This window comes from Bos grunniens, chromosome 10 (assembly GCF_055505025.1).
Source record: "Bos grunniens cultivar Pamir isolate PY7600 chromosome 10, Bosgru_T2T1.0, whole genome shotgun sequence".
In the NCBI taxonomy this organism is placed as follows: domain Eukaryota; kingdom Metazoa; phylum Chordata; class Mammalia; order Artiodactyla; family Bovidae; genus Bos; species Bos grunniens.
The window spans coordinates 97429528-97455135 of record NC_141174.1 but is presented as its reverse complement, the minus strand read 5'-3'; the positions used below and the strand labels follow the sequence as shown (position 1 = coordinate 97455135).

At 35.8% G+C, this 25608-nt stretch overlaps 1 protein-coding gene across 5 annotated transcripts in view; it reads left to right on the top strand.

The window, feature by feature from the left end:
* The window catches only part of AP3S1 (adaptor related protein complex 3 subunit sigma 1), a 76860-nt gene extending 52711 nt beyond the window's left edge, over positions 1-24149 (top strand). Inside the window, exons 5-8 of one of the 5 annotated variants that reach the window (XM_086323253.1) lie at positions 14121-14228; positions 21509-21554; positions 21737-21835; positions 23430-24149. In XM_086323253.1, coding sequence (XP_086179379.1) covers positions 14121-14228; positions 21509-21554; positions 21737-21835; positions 23430-23491 — 315 coding nt within the window. In that variant the 3' untranslated portion in view covers positions 23492-24149. Of the gene's footprint in view, positions 1-12213; positions 12268-14120; positions 14229-17374; positions 17416-21508; positions 21555-21736; positions 21836-23429 lie in introns of those variants that run through there. The other 4 variants (XM_086323250.1, XM_086323249.1, XM_086323251.1 and 1 more) reach the window with 4 other exon arrangements.
* Positions 24150-25608: the final 1459 nt, after the last annotated feature.

Sequence of the window (25608 nt, the reverse complement as noted above, 5' to 3'; positions counted from 1 at the left end):
TCTTAGCTCATTTCTTCTTAGGGGCAAATTCTGCACAACCCTCTGAGTGCTGTTAGACCACATTTGGGTAAAGGAAAGAAGGAAGTTGTAAAGAATACCCATTCTGTTATCAGTCAAGATGGATTAGTTTATGTTGCAGTAACAAATACCAGATTATTTCTAATTTATGCAGTATGTTTATCTTGTCCTACATGCTGTCTCTCTGGGATCCATGGTAACAGTATCAGTTTTTATGTTAGAGAGAAATGAGTTTTCATGGGTAAATTTATCTGCTTTTTGCCAATGTTTTACCACTACAAACTTGGATCACTAACTTTCATACGATAATTTCCACGTGATCTACCAACCAACCCCTAAGCCATTGTCTTTTCCTTTATTGTGATTGTTGTTGAGCTTCTTGTTACCAGCCTTAAAGTAACAGTTTCTTTATCAGTCACATAAGCTAATATTTGTAGTCACCCTGAAGAATGGAATAGTACCCCCAACCCAAATTTATTTGGATGTAGAGACTGAAGATACCACATGTACACCAAGAAGATCTGATATGAGAAGGTTTATCAGTCACATAATAAGCGTTTAGGGGGAGAACAAGAACAGTGACTGTCTTGGGGTTTTATGTGGTTAGCGGGTTGGGACTAGAATGAGGGTTTCCACATGTAGCTCAGGTCTTGCACAGTTTGAATTTCCTGGCAGTGTAAAGGAAGGAGCACATGGACTTTCTTATCAGTTCTCCCAGATGTGGGCAGGAGAGGAAGGGAGAACAGTGGGGCTTGCAAGCTGTCAGCAGGCAGACATCAAAAATAGAGTCAGACTCTTTATTACAGTTTAGTTACATTGCAGTCATAAGATCTAAAATATGAGTAACTTGGTTTATTTCTTACTTACATGGCCATTGTGGGTTTACTAGGAAGGTCTGCTTATTTGCTCAGTTGTGTTACCTGCCCATTTCCTGCACAGCCTGGCTCTAATTGAGCAGCCCCAGGTTGTTGCTGCTACCGCAACACACCATCAAATCCCAGGGCAAAGATGGTAGAGCTGAAGATTTATAAAGAGCTTGGTTTGGAACATGTATGACTTTGACATTGACAGCTATAATGTGCTCTATTTCTCCCTGCTTCTTACCCGCCCCACCCCGCAAAGAAAAAGATCAGAGTAAGGGAGATCTGATTGGAGGCCTCAGTATCTTTCCTACCCTTCGGGCCAGAAGAATGAAGAATTAAGAGCTAAGGTGGTTTCCTCTAGCCCACTCTCACTTAAGGAGTTTCATAGCCAGTCCTTAAACCACAGGACATAGGATGAGAGTCTTCTTTTCCTTCCACCAACAGAAGAAATGAACCTTTAAGAGATTTCAGCAACCACGCCTAAGTACCAGTGAGTAAGCAGAGAAAAAAAAAAAAATAGAAATACTATGTTATAAAAAAAAATAGAAAATTAACATGTGATGCAATATTATTAACAGATTTGGCTCAAATTTCACGAAATCTTACACTGATGTCCATTGCTTGTTTTCTTTAAAAAAAAAAAAAAGCCATCTCAACAAGAGAAATGAAAAATAGGCTGAACAATCAGTAAATATGCTCCATGAGAAAGCATGTGTAACTACTAGAGGAGTTAATGGAATTTCTGAAAAAGGAAAAAAATATCAAAATTAAAATTTTCAACGGATAAATTTAAACAGACACGTCTGAGTAAATAGAAAGGTAGAACCCATTGTCCATATTGTAGCATAAAAAGTCAAGAAAGACTGAAAATGTTATCTGTGGTTAATGTTATATGTTCATGTTAAAAGTTATATGTGGTTAGTATTAACTGCATACTTACAGAACCAATTACTTCCTCAGCGAAGACTTTCTTCAGGTTCATGACATTATCAGGTGAAAGTTTTGATTTATATAGCACTTTGATATGTCAGCTATCCTCCTGAAGAATAATTACACAAAAATTTAATGTATTTTTAGATTTAATGAAGTTCTAATTAATATATTTTGAGAGACAAAAAGATTGAAAATGGAAAGATAGTTTACAGGTCAAGGAAAATGGAACAAGAAATATCCAATATAGAAGAGAGAAAGACTGAGGCATATTCAGCAATTTAAAAAATGTATTAATTAGTAGTATGTTATAATATATTAAAGTATGTTGTATGCTTTCCCTGTCCATTTTGCCTTGAAAATTGTATCAAAATTTTGATGGACTAGCAAAATATACTCTTAATTCCTTTCAAAATCATTTTCAAAGTTATCATACTGTAGACTTTTTTTTCACGATATAATGTTAAAGAAGAGAGAAGTCTATGTGGAGACTGTGCTCTTGAGCAGCAGAACCTGCTCAGTTGCATCAATCTCAATGTTGACCACATGCCTGTAGAACCAGGTACTTCCTTAGGCAAACAAGCAAGTACTTTCTTCAGCTTAATGACATTACCAAGTGAAAGTTTTGATTTGTATAATACTTTGTAATGTCAGCTAACCTGTTGGAGAATTAATTATACAAAAATTTAACGTATTTTTAGATTTAATAAAGTTCTGATAAGTACATTTTGAGAAGATCTATTTCTGAAGGTAAGCTCTTTTTTTAATGTTGGTGTGACTCCAGTAAAACCCAAAGACATCCATTTTCTTACTTAAAGTTTTTCATTATAGCTTTTCTTTTATTTATAAATACCTGTGGAGCTAAAGCATGATAAGAAAATATCATATCATTGATTCTAAAATGCTGATTTTCTTTCACATTTTTGAGATCAGTTCAGTTCAGTCACTTAGTTGTGTCTGACTCTTTGCAACCCCATGGACTGCAGCATGCCAGGCTTCCCCTTCCATCACCAACTCCCAGAGCTTGCTCGAATTCATGTCCATTGAGTCCATGATGCCATCCAACCATCTCATCTTCTGTCATCCCCTTCTCCTCCTGCCTTTAGTCTTTCCCAGCATCAGAGTCTTTTCTAATGAGTCAGTTCTTCCCATCAGGTGTCCAAAGTATTGGAGCTTCAGTTTCAGCATCAGTCCTTCCAATGAATATTCAGGACTGATTTCCTTTAGGATTGACTGGTTTGATCTCCTTGCTGTCCAAGAGATGGATTCTTCTCAGGGGTCTTCTCCAGCACCACAGTTCAAAAGCATCAATTCTTCAGCACTCAGCTTTCTTTTAAGTCCAACTCTCACATCCACACATGACTACTGGAAAAACCATGGCTTTGACTAGATGGACCTTTGTCAGTAAAGTAATGTCTCTGCTTTTTAATATGCTGTCTAGGTTGATCATAACTTTTCTTCCAAGGAGCAAGTGTCTTTTAATTTAGATCAATATACATTTACAATTCTATAGCTTGTCATAATTTAATTAGCAGCATTTTTCCTTTTCAGTGGTTCATAAAGTAATGATGTTTTTAGTATTCAAATGTAAAGTTAGTGGAGGTGATGGGATTTCAGTTGAGCTATTTCAAATCCTAAAAGATGATGCCGTAAACGTGCTGCACTCAATATGCCAGCAAATCTGGAAAACTCAACAGTGGCCACAGGACTGGGAAAGGTCAGTTTTTGTTCCAATCCCAAAGAAAGGCAATGCCAAAAATGTTCAAACTACTGCGCAGTTGCACTCATCTCACACACTAGCAAAGTAATGCTCAAAATTCTCCAAGCCAGGTTCAACAGTACATGAACCATGAACTTCCAGATGTTCAAGCTGGTTTTAGAAAAGGCAGAGGAACCAGAGATCAAATTGCCAACATCCACTGGATCATCAAAAAAAACAAGAGTTCCAGAAAAACATCTGCTTTTGCTTTATTAACTACACCAAAGCATTTGACTGTGTGGATCACAACAAACTGTGGAAAATTCTTGAAGAGATAGGAATACCAGACCACCTGACCTGTCTCCTGATATCTGTATGCAGGTCAAGAAGCAACAGTTAGAACAGGACATGGAACAACAGACTGATTCCAAATTGGGAAAGGAGTATGTCAACACTGAATATTGTCACCCTGCTTATTTAACTTTAATGCAGAGTACATCATGTGAAATGCTGGGCTGGATGAAGCACAAGCTAGAATCAAGATTGCCGGGAGAAGTATCAATAACCTCAGACGTGCAGATGACACCACCCTTATGGCAGAAAATGAAGAAGAGCTAAAGAGCCTCTTGATGAAAGTGAAAGAGGAGAGTGAAAATGTTGGCTTAAAACTCAACATTTAGAAAACTAAAATCATGGCATCCGGCCCCATCAATTCATGGCAAATAGATGGAGAAACAGTGGAAACAGTGTCAGACTTTATTTTTCTGGGCTCCAAAATCACTGCAGATGGTGACTGCAGGCATGAAATAAAAAGGTGCTTAAAAAGAAGAAAAGTTATGACCAACCTAGACAGCATATTAAAAAGCAGAGACATTACTTTGCCAACAAAAGTCCATCTAGTCTAGCTATAGTTTTTCCAGCATTCATGTATGGATGTGAGAGTTGAACTCTAAAGGAAGCTGAGCACTGAAGAATTGATGCTTTGAACTTTGGTGTTGGAAAAGACTGTTGAGAGCCCCATGGACTGCAAGGAGATCAAATCAGTCAATCCTAAAGGAAATCAGTCCTGAGTGTTCATTGGAAGGACTGATGCTGAAGCAGAAACTCCAACACTTTGGCCACCTGACGCGAAGAACGGACCCATTGGAAAAGACCCTGATGCTGGGAAAGATTGAAGGCGGGAGGAGAAGGGGACAACAGAGGATGAGATGGTTGGATGGCATCACTGACGCGATGGACATGAGTCTGAGTCGGCTCCCGGAGTTGGTAATAGACAGGGAATCCTAGCATGCTCCAGTCCATGGGGTCACAAAGAGTCAGACACAACTGAGTGACTGAACTGAGCTATACTTACATTTGAAGAAATACCAAAATGTGAAGTGAGATTTATTTAGACCACTTATAATTATAAATACAGGTATTAAAGATGACTTTAGGTACATTGTTTAAATTTGTCTTAGCAAATATGTATATTAGCATTTTATTATCAAATTAGTAAGCATATGACCCACGTAAGTACAAAGGTGGAAATGTTCTAGCATATCTTAAATATGTCATTTCATCTTAATTGGCTATTCTGTCTCACTTAAAAAATCTAAACAGTACTATAGTTTTTAGAGTAGAGTTGTAACTCTGCTTTGCCTCCTCTTCACCCCTTTTCAAAACTCCTGCTCCTTTTGCAAGAGGAGAAGAAGAAGATGTTCTTTGCAAAACACATTTGACAGAATATTTATTGAGTCCTTCACACTTTGCAGGGTTATGTGAAAACTATTTCCTTACCCCAGTCCTCAAGTAGCTCACACTTGTTTTAGGAGGACGTGTGATACCTGTGTGCCTCTGTCTTTTTCTCACAGGCACTCAGACAGCCATTAACACTGCAGTGTTACTCATATGTTTCATTATTTTAAAATTAAAATAATAATGCTTACCTTCCTTTAGAAACAAGTCAGATAACACTGAAGGCTATATGATTAAACATGAAAGCTCTTCTTCCCTCATCCCCTCCGTGCACCAACTCACCCCTACCGCACAGTGCTCCCAGAAGTCATTCCTCTTAATAGTGTATTTATAAAATAAATACTTTGTATTTATTTTCAAGGATATGCATAGTTCTCTTGGTTCAGTGAATGATTATGTTTTTATTTCACATAATGTTCTATGCCTTGCTTTTGTCTTCATCTCTCTTTGCTGCTGCTGCTAAGTCACTTCAGTCGTGTCTGACTCTGTGCGACCCCAGAGACGGCAGCCCACCAGGCTCCCCCGTCCCTGGGATTCTCCAGGCAAGAACACTGGAGTGGGTTGCCATTTCCTTCTCCAGTGCATGAAAGTGAAAAGGGAAAGTGAAGTCGCTCAGTCGTGTCCGACTCTAGCGACCCCATGGACTGTAGCCCACCAGGCTCCTCCGTCCATGGGATTTTCCAGGCAAAAGTACTGGAGTGGGATGCCATTGCCTTCTCCGATCCTTCCATATCAATATATATGTATCAGCTTCATTCTTAAGTGAAATATTGTATATGCCATGTTTTACTTGACTACCCCTGTAGTAAGATATTAGTGTAGTCAAATTAAAAGACGTTTGGTGCCAAGGACCTCATTTCTAGCATAAATTACAACAAAGTAGCTTTTATGTTTTGAAAACTAGTGACAGTCCATAGAAAGGACTCTATGTAATTTGACCTCCTTCCATTTCTTTGGTTTTAGATGCTTGTTTCTACTTGACTTGTAACTGTTAAAAAGTGAAATCTGTTTGATTTAATCTTCATTTACTCTCCAATGATTATATAGGCTTTACTCAACCAAGATGCTGCTGTCTGTAGCACTATATATAAATATCTAATAAATGTGGTTTATTGATGGGGTAAACTGTTACATATAAAAAGAATGCCATGTTTTTTAAATTTTAAGATAATTGAGATAAATGATTTTGAAGAAGAAAAAGTGTTGTCATATTGTCATCTAATACTTGTTAGATGCACTTATTAGAGGCCAACAGTGGACATTATGCTGCTGCTGCTGCTAAGTCACTTCAGTCATGTCCGACTCTGTGCGACCCCATAGACGGCAGCCCACCAGGCTCCACCATCCCTGGGATTCTCCAGGCAAGAACACTGGAGTGGGGTGCCATTGCCTTCTCCGAGTGGACATTATAATGCTGTATAAATAATAATAAAATAATACAGAGACCACTTAAACTTATATGTTGTAGTAGTTTTAAGCAGAAGTCTCATATTCTTCAGTTCAGTTCTGTTCAGTCGCTCAGTCGTGTCTGACTCTTTGTGACCCCATGAATCGCAGCACACCAGGCCTCCCAGTCCATCACCAACTCCCGGAGTTTACCCAAACTCATGTGCATCAAGTCAGTGATGACATCTAGCCATCTCATCCTCTGTCGTCCCCTTCTCCTCCTGCCCCCAATCCCTCCCAGCATCAGGGTCTTTTCCAATGAGTCAACTCTTCACATGAGGTGGCCAAAGTATTGGAGTTTCAGCCTCAGCATCAGTCCTTCCAATGAACACCCAGGACTGCTCTCCTTCAGAATGGACTGGTTGGATCTCTTTGCAGTCCAAGGGACTCTCAAGAGTCTTCTCCAACACCACAGTTCAAAAGCATCAATTCTTCAGCGCTCAGCCTTCTTCACAGTCCAACTCTCACATCCATACATGACCACTGGAAAAACCGTAGCCTTGACTAGACGGACCTTTGTTGGCAAAGTAATATCTCTGCTTTTCAATATGTTATCTAGGTTGGTCATAATTTTCCTTCCAAGGAGTAAGTGTCTTTTAATTTCATGGCTACAATCACCATCTGCAGTGATTTTGGAGCCCAAAAAAATAAAGTCTGACACTGTTCCCACTGTTTCCCCATCTATTTCCCATGAAGTGATGGGACCAGATGCCATAATCTTCGTTTTCTGAATGTTGAGCTTTAAGCCAACTTTTTCACTCTCCTCTTTCACTTTCATCAAGAGGCTCTTCACTTTTTGCCATAAGGGTGGTGTCATCTGCATATCTGAGGTTACTGATATTTCTCCTGGCAATCTTGATTCCAGCTTGTGCTTCTTCCAGCCCAGCATTTCTCATGATGTCATGTTCTTCATTGACTCATAAAAAGAGTTATTGTTCAACAATGTAAAAGGTGGCATGCTTGTCTTCTCTTATCACTCACAAATATTCAGCACCTTTGAGTTACCTCTTAAATTACTTAAATACATACGTGGCTGTTGCCTTTAATATTGTTCCTCTGAACCAAAGAGTTCCAAAAAGCTTCCAAAGAGAAGCTTTTTTTTTCTCTAGCAATATATGCTTGTGTTAAAAGTTTTCAAGACAAATGAATAAAATCTATAGAAGAAAGTAAGTCTTCTTTTTTCCTCAGTCCTCCAGTCCCATTGCTTAGGTAACTACTATCTATTAAAAAATATTTATAACACGTTGTACACCTATTTGAATGGCTAAAGTCCAGAACATCGATAACATCAAATTCTGGTACGGATGTGGAGCAACAGGAATTCTCATTCATTTCTGGTGGGAATACAAAAAGGTAGTCACTGTGGAGGACAGTTTGGCAGTTTCTTTTCAAAAAAGTAAACCTACTGTCATCATACAATCCAGCAGCTGTGCTCCTTGGTGTTTGCCCAAAAGAGTGGAAAACTTCGGTCCATACAATAGCATGCACATGGATGATTATAGCAGCTCTTTTTGCAGTTGCCAAAACTTGAAAGTAACCGAGATGTCTTTCAGTGGTAAATGGAAAAACAAGCTGTGTTATATGCAATCAGTGGAATTTTATTCAGTGCTAAAAACAAATTATCAAACTATGAAAAGACATTGATGAACCTTAAAATAGATATTGCTAAGTATAGGAAACCAATCAGAGAAGGCTATGTACTGTATGATTCCAACGGTATGGCATTCTGGAAAAGGCAAAGCTATGCAAATACTGAAAAGATTAGTGGTTGTCAGAGCTGGGGAAGGAGGGGAATGGATGAATACATGGACCATAGAGGGTATTTTGGGTACTCTCTGGGACACAACAGTGATGGCTGTTTATCATAGAATGTAGAACAGCAGAAGAGAGCTCTGAGAGCGACTGTGACTTCGGGTGATCTTGTCTCAGTGTAGGTTCATTGGCTTTAACAGATTCGCCACTCTCAGTAGGCAGTGTCTGTCAGAGGCCAGGGCTGTATGTGTGGGATAGCCTCTGTACCTTCCTCTTAATTTTGTTTTGAACCTAAAACAGCTCTTAAAAGATAAAGTCTTATTTTTAAAATGATTTATGTGCCTTTCCAGAATTTTTCTGGGTATATCCAAGTGTGTGAATGCATGTAATGTTTTTAGTGTACCTCAATGGGACTATATTATAGATATTGTTCTGTCCCACTCATTTGTTCATTTAATAACTATATTCCTGAAGAATCTGTATATTTCTCTCATTATAAGGTGTGTGATAATATGGTAGACTCACCATTTTAATTTTATATTTTTGTTTGCTCTTACCAACAGTTTCATTGATCGTTTTTATACATGTATCTGGCTCCAGTAAGTTTTATTACTTTATTAAGTGACAGGCTCGTTTTCTCTTGCCTGTAACTTTCAATTCAATTTTTATTTTCTTGTAGAACTATGAGAATAGTGTGTACAATGTAATCTCATTTGTGTACATTAGATATGCACACACATATAACGAGTATGTGCGTCAGTTTTCTGGAAGGATATATAAGATACAAGTAACTGTGATTATCTTTGAATAGAGGGACCTAATAACAGAAGCAGAGGGTGGTAGAGACTGTTTTTATATATGTTTATGTTTTTCTTATATGGTGAATTTTTTAAAAAGTAAAAATGAAATTTAAAAGTTATGGTCTATGTCCAGAAGAAGCTGTGTGGTTGGGTAGATAGGGCATTTTTTTCTTTAAAGCAAAAATACATCGTTAATGTGGTATTTGCCACTTTTTAAACACTTAAAAAAATTCATAAAAGAGAATGAAAACTTATTGAACTTTTAGGTGAACATCAAAGCAGTTTAGTAGATGAGTTGTATTATAAGCATATTGTTACCCTTTTATTTCCTTAAAAATCTGGTTTTAGTAAGATTTATAAAACAAAATACTGAAATATGTCATCCATATGAGTTAGGGCTAAGCTGAAGGCAGAGCTTATCCTCTTTTTCTTACTAAGTCAGCCAAAATTCTTCCCAATTCTTGGAACATGAATTTTTCTGTCACTGGACATGTTCACCTTCTAAATTTCCTCTCCTCATATGCCATACCTTACTTTGGACACATGGCATGCTCAGTCCATGGGGTTGCAAAGAGTTGGACATGACTTAGCAACCTAACAACAGCAACCTGGATAGTATTGGAGTAGCCTCCCAGTTTGGAGAAGGTGATGGCACCCCACTCCAGTACTCTTGCCTGGAAAATCCCATGGACGGAGGAGCCTGGTGGGCTGCAGTCCATGGGGTCGCTAAGAGTCGGACACGACTGAGCGACTTCACTTTCCCTTTTCACTTTCATGCCTTGGAGAAGGAAATGGCAACCCACTCCAGTGTTCTTGCCTGGAGAATCCCAGGGACGGGGGAGCCTGGTGGGCTGCCGTCTATGGGGTCACACAGAGTCGGACATGACTGAAGTGACTTAGCAGCAGTAGCAGCCTCCAAGTTGATAGTTCTCTTTCCCAAACTGTTCATCTCCTTGGATTTCTACATAACTTATGGTACCTCCTCACTGAGAATACCATCTTTATGCATTTATTATCTTTGTAATGACTGAGATTATGTTTAGGAATTTAGCTCGTATTTTCTGTCTTTTCAGGATCTAAATTTGCTTTCATAAGGATTTTTTTAACTTTGAGGACAAATTTGCATACATTCTTAGAATTTGTTTGCTTACAACTCACACTGGTAGGCTGCTCGTATTTTGATACCTCTAAACTTAGCAGACGTTTCAGTATTACTGAAATCTACAGTTCTACCAATCTAGTGCTTGTGATCTAAGATGTTTTGAAAGGCAGTAGAACAATGTGTGTAGGGATGAAGCCACAAGAAAGCCTGAGCAAAACGGGACTGGTGGAATTGCTACACGTTTATCACTGTTAGAAGTCATGCTGTCTCACGAGAATTTGTTTTACAAAGAAGAGAGGAATTTCTACTGCTAAAAGAGAAGTTTTAATGAATCTCTTTCCCCTCAGTTTAGTTCAGTCACTAAGTCCTGTCTGGTTCTTTGTAACCCCATGGACTGCAGCATGCCAGGCTTCCCTGTCCATCACCAACTCCCGGAGCTTATTCAAACTCATGTCCATCAAGTCATTGATGCCATCCAACCACCGCTGTCATCCCCTACTCCTCCTGCCTTCAATCTTTCCCATCATCAGGGTCTTTTCCAGTGAGTCAGTTCTTAGCATCAGGTGGCCAAAGTGTTGGAGTTTCAGTTTCAGCATCAGTCCTTCCAATGAATATTCAGGAACTGATTTTCTTTAAGATTGACTGGTTTGATTTCCTTTCAGTCCAAGGGACCCCCAAGAGTCTTCTCCCAACACCACAGTTCAAAAGCATCAATTCTTTGGTGCTCAGCTTTCTTTAGAGTCCAACTCTCACATCCATCCATGACTACTGGAAAAACCATAGCTTTGACTAGACGGACTTTTGTTGGTAGAGTAATATCTCTGCTTTTTAATATGCTGTCTAAGTCATAGCTTTTCTTCCATGGAACAAGCGTCTTTTAATTTCATGGCTGCACTCACTATCTGCAGTGATTTTGGAGCCCAAGAAAATAAAATTCTGTCACTGTTTCTGTTTTTTCCCCGTCTATTTTCCATGAAATGATGAGACCAAATGCCATGATCTTCATTTTTTGAATGTTGAATTTTAAGCCAGCTTTTTCATTCTTCTCTTTGATTTTCATTAAGAAGCTCTTTAGTTCCTCTTCACTTTCTGCCATAATGGTGGTGTCATCTGCATATCTGAGGTTATTGATATTTCTCCCTGCCGTGACTTTTCTTTCTGAACACTTTTTACACATACAGTTCTTATTAGCTATTATAAGGTAATTTTATCACCTAGTTACCTTCTTAACCTTTAACTGATTTTCATAGATTGACTAAAAAATAGTACTTATTATGAATAAATTATTTCATTTATTATTGTTAACAGAAGAAAACAAGGTATTGGACTTGGATCAATCAGATTTAGGTTTGAGTCATTAATTTGCTACATATTAGCTTATGTATCTTGAGTAAGCTGGTTTATTCTCTCAGTGTAACAGGTTAATGTGAGAATTAAGTCAGATATTGTAAGTCCAGCAGCATCAAAACAGAGTTTTAATAAATGTTATCTAGTAACAGAAAGGATATTAGTTGAAGTGATGATATTTAGTACTATTTTTTAAAGCTTCTGTAGCTTCTGGTTTTATTTTGTTTGTTAAGGAAGAATAATTTGTAGAATTTTTCAGAATTGGAGTGTGAAGTGTCCAACTTTCCAAAATGAAACATTAGTAAATAATGATAAGATATTTTAAAAATCATGAATATATTTGCATGAAATCCTAAAAGAATGAAAATTGAATAGCTTAATTCTATATTTAACTTTTTTAAAGTTTTTGTTTACAAAGAAAACCCTGTAAGGTACTGTGCTACAGTACCGTTCATGAATTTGTTGACTCCCTATGAAAAGTCAGTGAAGTGGCCATACTGTTCTAACTCTGTTTTACAGGTAACAGACGGAGAGGTCAAGTAACAACTGAAGGGTGAACAGCTAATAAGTGATAGTCGGTATTTACACCTATCTAATTTCACAGTCTCCATTCTTAATGCTGCCACATTATTTTAAAAAATGTGTATTATAGCACAGTATACTGCTCTTGACACCCACTTCAGCTTTGAATTGGTGATTTTTGATTCAGTAAATTCCTTATGATAAAACACCTGGGTTATAGTTTTTCTCCCCAATGGAAAATGATATTTTTGTCATTGTAATGTTTTTGATCATGAAAAATCTGAGTAATTAGATATGTAGAGAGAGCTTTGGGGTAAAAGTATTATTAAAAGTGAAAGGTGCTCAGTCTTTCCAACTCTTTGTGACCCCATGGACTGTATATTCTCCTAGGCAGAATACTAAAGTGGGTAGCCTGTTACTTCTCCAAGGGATCTTCCCAACCCAGAGATCAAACCCAGGTCTCCTGCATTGCAGGAGTATTCTTTACCAGCTATGCTACAAGGGAAGCCCAAGAATACTGGAGTGGGTAGCTTATCCCTTCTCCAGCAGATCTTCCCGACGCAGGAATTGAACCAGGGTCTCCTGCATTGCAGGTGGATTCTTTATCAACTGAGCTATCAGAGAAGCCCAAAAGTATCATTAAAGTACCTATAATATAAAGAAAGCACCACTTCCTATAAAATAACGAAAGCGCCACTTCCCAGGTGGCGCTATGCTATGCTATGCTAGAAAGAAAAGTAAGTGAAGCCGCCCAGTCATGTCAGACTCTTTGTGACCCCATGGACTATAACCTACCGGGCTCCTCCATCCATGGGATTTTCCAGGCAAGAGTATTGGAGTGGGTTGCCATTTCCTTCTCCAGGGGATCTTCCCGACCCAGGGATCGAACCCGGGTCTTTTGCATTGCAAGCAGACTCTTTACCATCTGAGCCACCAGGAACTCAAAAAGGGCGTGTTGCCTCCCCATCGGGAATCAAATCCCAGTCTCCCGTATGACAGGCAGGAATACTCAGCACTATACTAACAGGATGCTAAATCATTTCAGTCTTGTCCGACTCTGTGCAACCCTTTGGACTGTAGTGCGCCAGGCTCTTCTGTCCATGGGATTCTCCAGGCAAGGATACTAGAGAGGGTTACCGTGCCCTTCTCCGGAAGAATCTTCCTAATATAGGGATCAAACCTGCATCACTTGTATCTCCTGCATTGGCAGGCAGGTTCTTTACCACTAACGCCAAAGAATCTGCCTGCCAATGCAGGAGACAGGAGAGACAGCAGTTTGATATCTGGAAGATCCCCTGGAGAAAGAAATGGCACTCCACTCCAGTATTCTTGCCTGGAAAATTCCATGGACAGAGGAGCCTGATGGGCTACAGTCCATGAGATTGCAAAGAGTCAGACATGATGGAGCAAATAAGCACAATATTAAAAAAAAAAAAAAAAATTTGCTTCATTTTAAATCTAGAGCTAGTAGTAAGGCCAGATAGCCTTATTAAGTACTTGAGCATAAAACAACTTAATCATTATTGATGAAGAATCTAGTATATAAGGCCCTAATAGGTCATTTTTTTAGCTTTAATTTTGATTCTATAATCATGGTAGCTAATGTTTGTAGATTATTTATTTTGGGGGCACTTCCATGGTGGTTGACCTCACTTAATCTTCTCAACACTCTAGGAAGGAGATATTATTATCATCCCTGTTTTACAGCTCATTAAACTAAGATTTAAAGAGGTTTGTATAATTACCTAAGGCTTCACAGCAGTGACATAGTGTATTATAAACTCTCACTCCAAATTATTTTTATTTTACAGCTCATAAAACAGACACAGCAGTATTTGAAAGAAAAATTACTGGAATCATGAAACATAGTTTTCTTTATGGATGTGTATTATATTTTCCTTTAGGTTCACAATATTCTTGCAGAAATGGTGATGGGGGGAATGGTATTGGAGACCAACATGAATGAAATTGTTACACAAATTGACGCACAGAATAAACTGGAGAAATCTGAGGTGAGAATGGAAAGTGCTCTAGTTACTGAAGGGAGTGAGCGTGATCATAAACTATGCATGGTTTGTAGCTTTCACTGTTTGTCCTTCAGTATCACCCTTTAGTACAGCTGGTAGGCTTATTTGGTTTTGAAAATAAATGGAATATACACATTTTAGTATGTTAAATGTTCTGTGACCACTATCCACCAAATAGTTTTGTGTATTCTTTTAGCCACAGTCATAATTGCTTTGAGTAATAAATAAAATTTCCAATTCTTATTGCTTAAAAAAGAAGTCATTTACTTGAATAGTGGAATCAGTATTTGTTATGTTCTTAGTCATTAATTATCCAAGAAATCTTAGAACTGGTTTTCAAAGATACTTGAATTTAATGTTTTATAAAACTATTTCTGAAAAAGGAAGGGAGAGAAAATGGAATTCTCATAAGGAAGTAATATTAATAATAGGTGCTTAGTAGGCCTGGATGTACATTGAAAAAAAAAGAAATTCAGCACTCTAATCTTTTATTTCTGGATCCTTGTCAAAGGTCACTGACACGTTAGCCAAATCATATATACTTGATACAATGACACATGTATTCATGGCTTTTGTTGAATTCTGGAAGAGCAAGATTTGGTGATATACAGCTGACTTTGTGCTGTTAGGTTGAGTGAATGAGGACCAACCAGCACTTTAGCCTTGTGTAAAACTACTTTATAATTGCATGCTTCTTCCCTCAATAACAAGGCTGAATATCAATAACAAAGCTGAATTTATCAATAACAAGACTGAATATAACAGGTGCTGAAGCTGAACCACTCAAGTGGGCATTATTTTAGCGGTCTCTTATTGCTGTAGAAGAAATTTAGAAGGATGAATAGTCTTGATACCTCATTTAGCACTATACATGTTTGAGGATACCCTTACCTCTGATATTTATAGTCATAACTCAGAGTAGAAAACTAATTTTATTTATAATTATTAGTAGAGGTGTTCAGATAATCTAAAGTAAATATTACTATAAAAGCAGAGAGATATTAAAAATATGCTAGTATTGATTTACAACAGGTGAGTTGTGAAGAATTTTTATCTTGTTGGCTCTTTAAAGGATCAGCATAACAAAATGCTGTGCTCATTGTAATTAAATGAAATACAGGATGGTGGATAAATCTGAAATCTGAGGATTAGAAACAGTTGAAGTTTTGTATAAAAGCCTTTTCCAATGTTCTATTTTAAATTAAAGTAAGTCCTACATTCCTCCTTACCTCAGTCTATTATCCTTCTTGGTTTCCCAAAGGAAGGGCTTGAAATGGGGAAGAACTTAAAATTATGACTCTTCTAAGTAATTGTATATATTTTATATGTTCTATAACCAGTTTTTAAAATACTGGTTTTTGAAAAGGGAAAACAAACTAGATTAATAGAAAAAATTTCATTTTAGGACAAGGAAAAGGGCTCAGAATATTTAGAATATTTAGAGTTGGCTTGCAATGGATTTTTCAGTATGGCAAAAGATTTACTATAAGCTCTAAGCTATAGTTTTTAAGGTCTTAAAATGATAATTTATGTAACCTTAAACTTTGCTTTGCAAAACTGTATGGATATAGATTTTAAATGCTAAGACACAGACAGTGATACAGTCCCTTAATAACTAGTCCAAAATGAGTGGTATGTGGTAATTTATAAATTCTATGTAATCATCTGTAAAAACATATCAACTTCTTGTCTGGAATTTTCGCCTTTCCAGGTATTTAATTCCTTTCCATTGGTGGTGCCCTTCACCCCTTTTCCTCCTTAGTTTGCTATCTGTAATATTGATAGAAGTCATAAGAGACCTATAATTATTCCATAATGGATATTTGCTTTTTGATTGTCCAGTAAAACTTTGTTAATAAGCCAGTTTTTCTTATCTATAAAGAGCAGTAAAATACAGAATTGATGTTTTCAGTGGAAATGGTTATAAGAATATTACAACTTGTAAAATGTCCTTTCACCGAAACAGTGCTATTTAAACTGGTTTTGAATCCTAGGGAATGAATACTTCCGTTTTTCATCCACTGATCATTTTTTAACATGTATAATCAATTGTTGTCTACTGCCAAATTAGTTTTCTTTTTCTTCTTTACAGAGAAATATGTTTTAAATCTGATGGGATAAACTAATGTTATGTATTTATCAAGCATTTCCCTATATGTGATGTCTGCTAATATTTTACTCACAAGATAGAATTTTGAGTCATAGTAAAGCCATAATTTAGTTCTGATCACATTTTAAGAAATTGTGTTGAAGAAACATTGACTTTGTGTAATTTTCCAGTAATTTTCGTATATGTTAAATGTGTTTGGAAGGCTGCCAGCTTTATTCCAGACACGGGGAAATGTTAAAGATTTTCATAAGGGTTTCATTTCCGTATTATTTAAGTTGGTTATATCTACCAAATATATGACTGCAGAATAATCCAAAATTATTTGTGAGCAAACTGTAAGCTTTTATTAATCTTACTCTTACAAAATTTTAGTTAAAATGTATTATATAAGCAAAAATTTACAAAGAAAATCTTAAAGTTCAGAAAACCATGATTGATGAAAAGACTTATTTATCATATTCTAAAAATTGACTATTGTTTAGAATATCATGTGTCTTTTAAAAAGCCTGGATGTAGTTACAGTACAGCTTTTAAAATATAACATGGATGTTTCAAGGTCCCTTTAACTTTGTCAGAAATAAAAAGATTTTATTATTTTAAAAGTAGTGTATTTCCAGTAACAGTCAAAAGTGAGCCAGTTTAATTACCTAGACAAGTAGAAGCAAAGATGACTCAGATCTTTTAAAAGATGAGAATCAAAGATAATGCTCTGAATAGATTTTCCTCTCTCCTGCTTTAATAGATAAGTGGTTTACTATAAGGTTGGGATCTTGGGAAAGGAGGGTTTAAGCTGGGAGGTTGTTGGGACTTGGGGACCTAGAAGAGGCACTCAGGATCTGCCTAGGTGTGGAAAGACTCCCTGGGTGTGGAGGTGGAGGGGTGGGGCTGGGAACATATGTATTTCATGTGATTTTCAAGATGAATAAATGGGTCTGAATTTAGTCACTACTTTTTAAAAGTCAGTCCTCTTTTTTCCGAACATCCTGATCTTTCTAGCTCTTTCCATTCTTCTCTCTTACAGACCTTTATCTTTCAATCTCCCAGACAGGACAGGTAGACAAGGTATTGCTGACTTTGAGAAAAATGTACTTTAACAAAGGGAAAGCAAAATGATGTCAAAGGCAATTAATTATTTAGGCCAGACTCAAAAATTCTTTGTGTTAATGAGCCCATATAGTCCCTGTAGCTATTTTCCATTCTCGTTTCTCCCTGTAGTTACTCATCTTTTATTGGACTTAGTGTATTTTATTAGTATATCATTGATGTCATCTTTGTTCTGTTTTGTCTGCCTGCATTGTGAAGGAAAGTTTAAATTTTTTGTTCTTTTTTTAAAAACATTGTCATCTAACTGATTAATTACATTTCTAGAAATGACAATTTACTTTGTGCATATAAATTATAGAGTTTATTTTGAGCACCATATGGCAGAACCGATCTTAATTTAACTCTCACAGATACTTTTCCCTCATCTTTCTAAATTAGGATTCTATTAATAACATAAAATTGCCTGCTGGGTTTTAGAAGCTCTGAATTTAAAAACCAAAAGCTGAACCTTTAGAGATTTGGATACAAAGTGGGAACCCACAAAGGCTTAGAACAGTGACTGTTAAATAGTCCCTTTCCTCCCACTTAATGGTTTTCAGTTCCAAAGTCTTAACAGAATTGCTTTTACAGTTTTGACTGACATATGAATATTGAAAGTGGCCAGCAAAGTAAAATCAGAAATTTTCTAAAATTGAACTAAATGCTCTAAAACATGGAATTAAATATATTGACCAAACTAAAATGGATTTCTACTGTAGCAAGCTTCTGATATCTAAATATATCATAATATGACTCAATAAGATATTGTAAACCTTGAAAATTTTTGCAAAGCATATTGGCAAAAATTGAAAATGTTTTAAATAGACTCCTAGCCTTACAAAACTAAATTTTCTCTATTTCCTGTGAATTTTTCACACCACAGGTTACCTGTGTGAATTTCCATATAGAGATGATAATGAACAACTCTTTGTACAGAGCCATTTCAGGAAAAATGAAAATGTTTACATACCTCCATTTAAAATTTCAAATGAAAATGCTTTCTTGAGTCTCATGCAGGGAAAAATATATAAACTTAGGTTAGCCACTTTAGTAATTAGAAAAATGCCACTGAGAATCTGGCAGCGTTTTTTAGACACTAGATTATTACTTTCTGGATATGTTTAGAAAGCAGCACCATACAGGTGGTTTTATAATTTCTTATCCTGAGCTTGTGGGCCTTATCTTATGAAGCTGGGGACACACTTTTGAACCCCAGATCTGTATTACTGTATCCCAGGGACAGAAAATGCATAATCAGTCTTGTTTATTCCATTAATCTCAAATCACTGCCAATTTCTACATTCCAGCCTTTAATTTATGTTAAATTGTTTTTTCTAGCATAGAACCATCAGTAACTTGGGTCTTATAACATCTATCAGTAAAACTACTGATTTGCTTTTTTTTTAATCAAGTATCTATTTTTAAAGAATAGAGAACAAGAAAAGTGGCCCTCAGATATAGATGTTAGAAAGTCAGCTTGTGGGTTGGTTCTGCCCCTCTACCTTGACATGCCCAGTTACTCTCCCCTTCAGAATTATGGTGAGGACCTTGGAGGTCACATGTCATGGTCAAAACTATTTATATTAAATCTATAAATGATGTCAGTCTGCTATATTTATTTCACACAGGTAAATCCTATGCTAGAAATTAAAACTATAATTTAAGATTACATAAAATTACTAGACCTGAAAGGTTTACAATTTTTAAATATTCTCATTTTGATAAAAATTTTCATAAAATGCCATCATTCTTGCTCACTAGAGGACTGTCAGCAGCATTTCTAATCTGTTTATAATTGCAGTTTTAAAACACTGCCTTTAAAGCAAAGAGCAAGCCTGTCCCCAGTTTAAAAGTTATTCTGCCTTAAAATCAGAAATTAAAATATTGACATTTTCCATTCTGCTCAAAACATGCTTTCAAAACCTGCCATTATTTTGTTAATGATTTTGAGTCTGAAACCATTTAATACTGTGTTTATTAATGTTGATGTTCTTTCACTTTGCTGTTAGGTCAAAATTATGAATTGTGCATATAGCAACTTCCAGCAGGATGGGTGGGTAAAGGTTTTAGTATGTAAAAATTATTCCAACTACCATCTTATTATGGTCTATTTCAAGCTTGAAAAAATATTTTAAGATGGTAGAATGTTTTATGTGTTAGATGAAGTAAATATCTAGGTTCTCTCCTTTTCCCTTGGAGAAAGCTAATTGCTTATTGCATGAGGAAAAGGGAGCCTTCAGAGTCTTTGAATGAAATATATTTTATAATGCTGCTTTTTCAGTTTTGCTTGCACACATTTTGTTTATTTTTGGGTCTGGCAATTAAAAAAAAATCAAAAACGAATCATATCCATCCATTACTATCTTTGTGATTCAAGTGCTTGAAATTTCTGAGAGTATGTCTGTATAAGTCTTCTATCTGTTTGGCCTCATTTTGGTATACTTGCAGACTTCATTTTGTTTTCTTTCTCTTAATTCTGTTAATTTATTTAATCTCATGGGAGAGAAAACATGATCATTCTTTTATATACTGTACTTCATTCCTCCATCCAATTCATACTCTTAACTGCTTTGGATTCATGTATTTGTTTTGTTAGTGAAGTTGCTGCAGTTTACCTGCTATGGTGGTGCTCGAGTATAACAGCTTAGATGGAAACAAGTTATTTCTCCAGTAGGGTTTCATTCTTTTTATTTCTGCTTTATGTCAACTGTGTAATCTTAAATCTATAAGAACTATGTTGTACTGTCAGAAGTATCTTATTTTTACACTTTAAACTGTACATACTACTAACAAGACAGGTAAACTTAATTTCTGTAAATTTCAGTGTTAAAAAATTGTGTTAATAAATGTTATCTTGTTTTGAGTATATCTAAAAGAGCTCAACTCAGATGAAAATTCCTTTATACCTTTTTGTTGGCAAACTGATTTTCTAATGGCAAATTACCTCTTTTACATTTTATTCTTTAATAAAAATGTTTCAGACTTCACGTTCATGTAAGTCTGAAACTGAAATGTGTTTATAGCAGTTCTGGTGTTAACTATCTGAGTGACATGAAGTCTATTATTTTTTAAAGTCTGAATTTTTGTACATTAACAGCTCATTTGCTAAGCGTCTACTTACTGATCAACAGTCCTTCTCATGTTTTTCTTTCCATTTTATATTCTACAGAATCTGATTTCTTAAAATGTTAGTTTAATTAAAACTTAATTGAAGTACACATTATAATTTTTAAGTTTTCTATCATTTAAATTTGTGACATACTACACAGAAGTATTGAACATGCTTGAGAAATAATTTGATTCTCTAAATTCATTTGCGTGTTCTGAGTAGTTACCACCCTTTGCATGTCTATGGCTTGCTGCTTATGTTTAGAGGAATTGTAGTTTGTTGACTTAGAAACTTTTTGGTTTTATGTAATATGAATTTGGCACATATATGCTATTTAAATCAATTGCTATATTGACTTTATGTATTCTTATTAGCAGCCAGCAGTCAACACCGTCTGTGGTCACAAAGAAACGACTTAATCTAATGAAATTTAACAGGATGCAATTTTATTCTCTAGTTTAGCTGCTTATGATACAGGGTATTATAGGGAAAGAAAGCTTCTTGACAATGACATTTAATACTACAAAAATGTATTTTTACTACTTATAAATGTTAAGCATAGCATCCAATAAAACAGATGGACACATACACACACATGCACCCCCTACCTGTTCTCTCTCTTTTTCTCAATAATAAAAATCCTCTAATAATTCATGCGTTTTAAAGTATTTATACTTAAATACTTTGTCAGTGCTTTCCTATAGCCTACTCATAACTAGCACCTGGTATATAAATTCCAGAGTAGAAATAGGAGCAAGTTGCTTATTTAAATAGAAAAAAATATAAAACCTTTTTACCTGGAAAAATGATAACTATTTCCAGGTTGTCTGTAATTTTGTTAAATAATTTTTGTTCCCTCAGAAAACAGCATACTTTCTAGTAAAAGGAAGAAAGCCTACAACATGGTAAAAGCTCTTGGAATTAGAGTCTTCTCTGATTCTAAACCATTCTAAATTCTGGTAGCTAAACACTGAACTTGAAAATACCAAGTTGGCATGTGTGCTAAGTCGCTGCAGTTGTGTCTAACTCTTTGCGACTCTGTGGACTGTAGCCCGCCAGGCTCCTGTGTCCATGGGATTCTCCAGGCAAGAATACCGGAGTGGGTTGCCATGCCCTCCTCCGGGGGATCTTCCCGATCCAGGGATCAAACCCATGTCTCTTGCATTGGCAGACGGGTTCTTTACCACTAAGGCCACCTGGGAAGCCCAAATAATATTCATCTGTATCTCCATCATCTTTTGGGGGGCAGTTGGAGAGAAGTGGGGTATAACAAAAACTGCACTATTTCAGGTAGGTATAAATGTAGAGGTCAATCAAATTTTTAGTTATACATCAAAAACAACTAACCTCCATTAAATTATAAAAATTGAATTCTCCGGCCCTGTTTAGCCTTTAATTGGGTATGGAGTTTTTCATCCATATCACCCTTATCATTGCCTGTGTGGACCATATATATTATTAATACTATTTTGCTGATTTTTCTATTATTTCCAATTCTGACTTGATAATCCATGGCTTTTATTTCATTGCTTAACAATGTTTGTATCCTTTATTCAGCTAATAGTTTACACTGGCCTATTTTGTATCAGTCAAGATTTTTCTCAGGTAACAGCTTTATTATTACTATTTTTTAATTAACAAAAGAGGTAGGATTACATAAGAGAAAAAACAAACTAAATTACAAAAAGGGACATTAAAACTCATCTTTCTAATAACATGGACACTGTCTCATATATGAAACCTAAGCAAAGTGGAAGATTTGTTTTTGTTACTTAATTGCTTTTGTGCAAGATAATGTATGGTACTGAATTCCCATATGTTTGTTGACTTTTTTATATAAACTGAGTAAAAATTGATGAAATCTAATTAATATATAAATTAAACCTTAAAAACATAATGACGATTGATGTAGTTTTTTGAGAAAAGTGATGTATATGCATTTTTCTTATAATTTTAAGCATGTTTTCTCTCAAAATTTCTCTCAAAATTTTTCACAAATTACAAATTGTCCTTCTAAGATGAAAGCCAGATATTGTCCACATTAATGGCATAAGAAATTGTTAAATTCATGTATTCATATATATCCTACCTTTTGCATTTATGCTGTTTCTTTCTCCAAATTTGTATATTATAAACTGAACATATGTTGAATCTACTTTATATGACAAAATATTTTTAATCATTATATTTTTACTAATGCATTGAAGGGTTGGATTGATCCTCTTACAGTTTCATTTTTTGACAGAACCATTCTCTTTGGATTGAGGCTTCACTTTAAAAGCCTGATTTTGTTTTTTAATGTTCTGGAACTTTCCTATAAAAGTTTAGAAGAACCTCTACAGTTGTAAAACATATTTTAAAAAGCTTTATTGTATTGAAATGTTTTAAGGGTTTAGCCCTAAGTAACTAAACATGATTTATTACTTTCAATTTTTATTTCACAGCATATATTAATAGTAAATGACAGTTTAAAAGCAAAAACCCAAAGTCTATCACAGTTGTTGCAAGAGGTGTCTAATAAGGAAAGCAATGTAAAATATGCTTCATGTTTATATCATAAGTCAGTTAAATCAAGATAAAGGTGAAGATCTAGCTATGCAATTTAAATATTTTGTGTGATGTTTCCATAGTACAAGTTAATTTGTATTTAAATCTTTACATTGTTATCATTGCATGTACTCACTGTATTTTTTAATGTGTCAACTGTTTTCTCTTTATAGATTAGTATTTCAAAGTAACCATTCCATACCAATTCAAACTACCATCTGGTCTCTAAGCTTGTTCTATGAAAATCTTTTACCATTGTCCTCCAGTTTTAGTGTGTTTTGATGAGCTACACCTGAGTTGTTCATTTTCTTTTTCTTTTATTTGCTTCTGTATACAGGCTGGCTTAGCAGGAGCTCCAGCCCGTGCTGTATCAGCTGTAAAGAATATGAATCTTCCTGAGATCCCAAGAAATATTAACATTGGTGACATCAGTATAAAAGTGCCAAACCTGCCCTCTTTTAAATAAAAAATTAAAAAGGCCACTCCCAGGTAAAATCCAGGGGAAAAAGTCATCTAAGTTTACCATGCAGTTGTTTACCAAAAATAAAGGAGGAGAGTCTTAACTTTTACTCTTGGATTTAAGTCAAGGTACTGTATAGACATTATATAAAATCAGTATGGAAGTTCAATGTTGCTTTTCTTGCTCAGTGGTTTTGAAGAAATTAAGTAGTTCCAGTGTGATTTTTTTTTCTTCATTTTTTAAACTGCATTCCTGTGGCCACCTAAGGCATGCCTGTATGTATTGGCTATTACAGTATTTCGAAAACTGTTCAGGACATTTCTTTAAATTGTGTACAACCCAAAATGTTGGTGTTTTGTATGGATCACAAGTGCAACATTCCTTAATAATTTCTGTTATTTGTCACAATTGTTATTTAAAGAACAAAGTATGTATTGCATGAAAACATTATGACCTATTTCTCTTAGTTTAAATAAACTCCAAGGTAACCGGACTTATAAAGCACTGTTCTGTTTGCCTGATATCTACTTTAGCAATAATTTTTTTTACGACCCTCTGACTCAACAAAAAAATAAAAGTATATTTTATCACTGTTAAGCAGCTGTTAATGTTGGTTTATTTAATTTATATTTTTAACATTCAGAAGCTCATTGTAAAATTAAATTATTTCACAAGTCAAGAGCAGTGTATCACATAATTTGCCCACATTTTCATATTTAGTCTTATCCTGTGATCCATGAGTGAGGTTCTTCCTCCAGTTAGACTAAGGTTTTCCCTGTAGTTATAGTCCTCTCTCCCCAAATGTTCTCTTTTTGAAATATTTCCTTAGGTCTGTGGCATGTATGAATTTTACTCCAAGGTCTGGGGTATAAGAAAAGTCACTATTTTTTTTTAAATAAAATTAATCTGACTCTAAGCCCCATCCAAGAAATTCAGTCTGTGATTATTGGGGTTTCCATCAGTTCAGAAGTGTATCAAAGTTCTTGAAGAAAATTATGCAAAGCAGAACATGCAAGGAAGTCCCTGCTCTTCAGTCATTTGACAAATGTGCCAGGTTAACAAGTCCCTGTCCTAATGGAGCTATCTGCAGTACCACACAAGAGTGCCTGGCAATATGTATGTTTTCTTTTTTTCATTTTTCTGGGGGAGAGGTGTGAATTATGGAAAAATTTTTTGTTTGGTTACAATGTACCAAAATTAGGGAAACTTCCAGGCCAGATTATGCTTTAACCTAAATAGTGGAAAGGGTTTTATCTCTCACTATATTCTAATATGAGAAAGAAACCCAGTCATGTGCAAATGACAAAAATAAGCAAGTCATAGAAAACAAAATCTCAGTGATCACTTAAGATGTAAAGATGCTTAATCTCACTAGTAACCTAGGAATGCAAGTTTAAAGAACAATTAGATTTTTCTTTCACCTGTCATGGGTTTCCCTGGTGGCTCAAACAGTAAAGAATCTGCCTGTGATCTAGGAGGCCTGAGTTTGATCCCTAGATCGGGAAGATCCCCTGGAGAAGGGAATGGCAACCCACTCCAGTATTCTTGCCTGGAGAATCCCATGCACAGAGGAGCCTGGCAGCTACAGTCCATGGGGTCGCAAAGAGCTGGACACGACTGAGCGACTGACACTTTCACTTCCACTTCTTCTGTCATACTAGCAAAAATTAGGAGGGGTGACAATACCCAGTGCTGGAGAGCATGTGAGGGATGAAAACTGTCATATATTGCTGGTGGGAATGTAATTTACTGTAACTTAAATATATATGCCAAGTTCTGTGAAAATTTTAAAAACTTAAAAATACACATATCATACATACCCTGTGACTCACTTTGGAGACTCTCTATTCTCGTAGCATTCCTGGATATCTTTATATACAAAGGTAATTATTTCATCGCCTTTTTAAAGCAAAATAATAGTTATATAATAAACTGGAAATGTCTTCATTGCCCACCAGTAAGGAAATGGTTGAATAAATAATGGTAGCTGTCATACTAGTTTTAATAGCAAAAGGCTGGAGTGACCCAAATGTCCTTTATAAGGAGACTGGTTGAG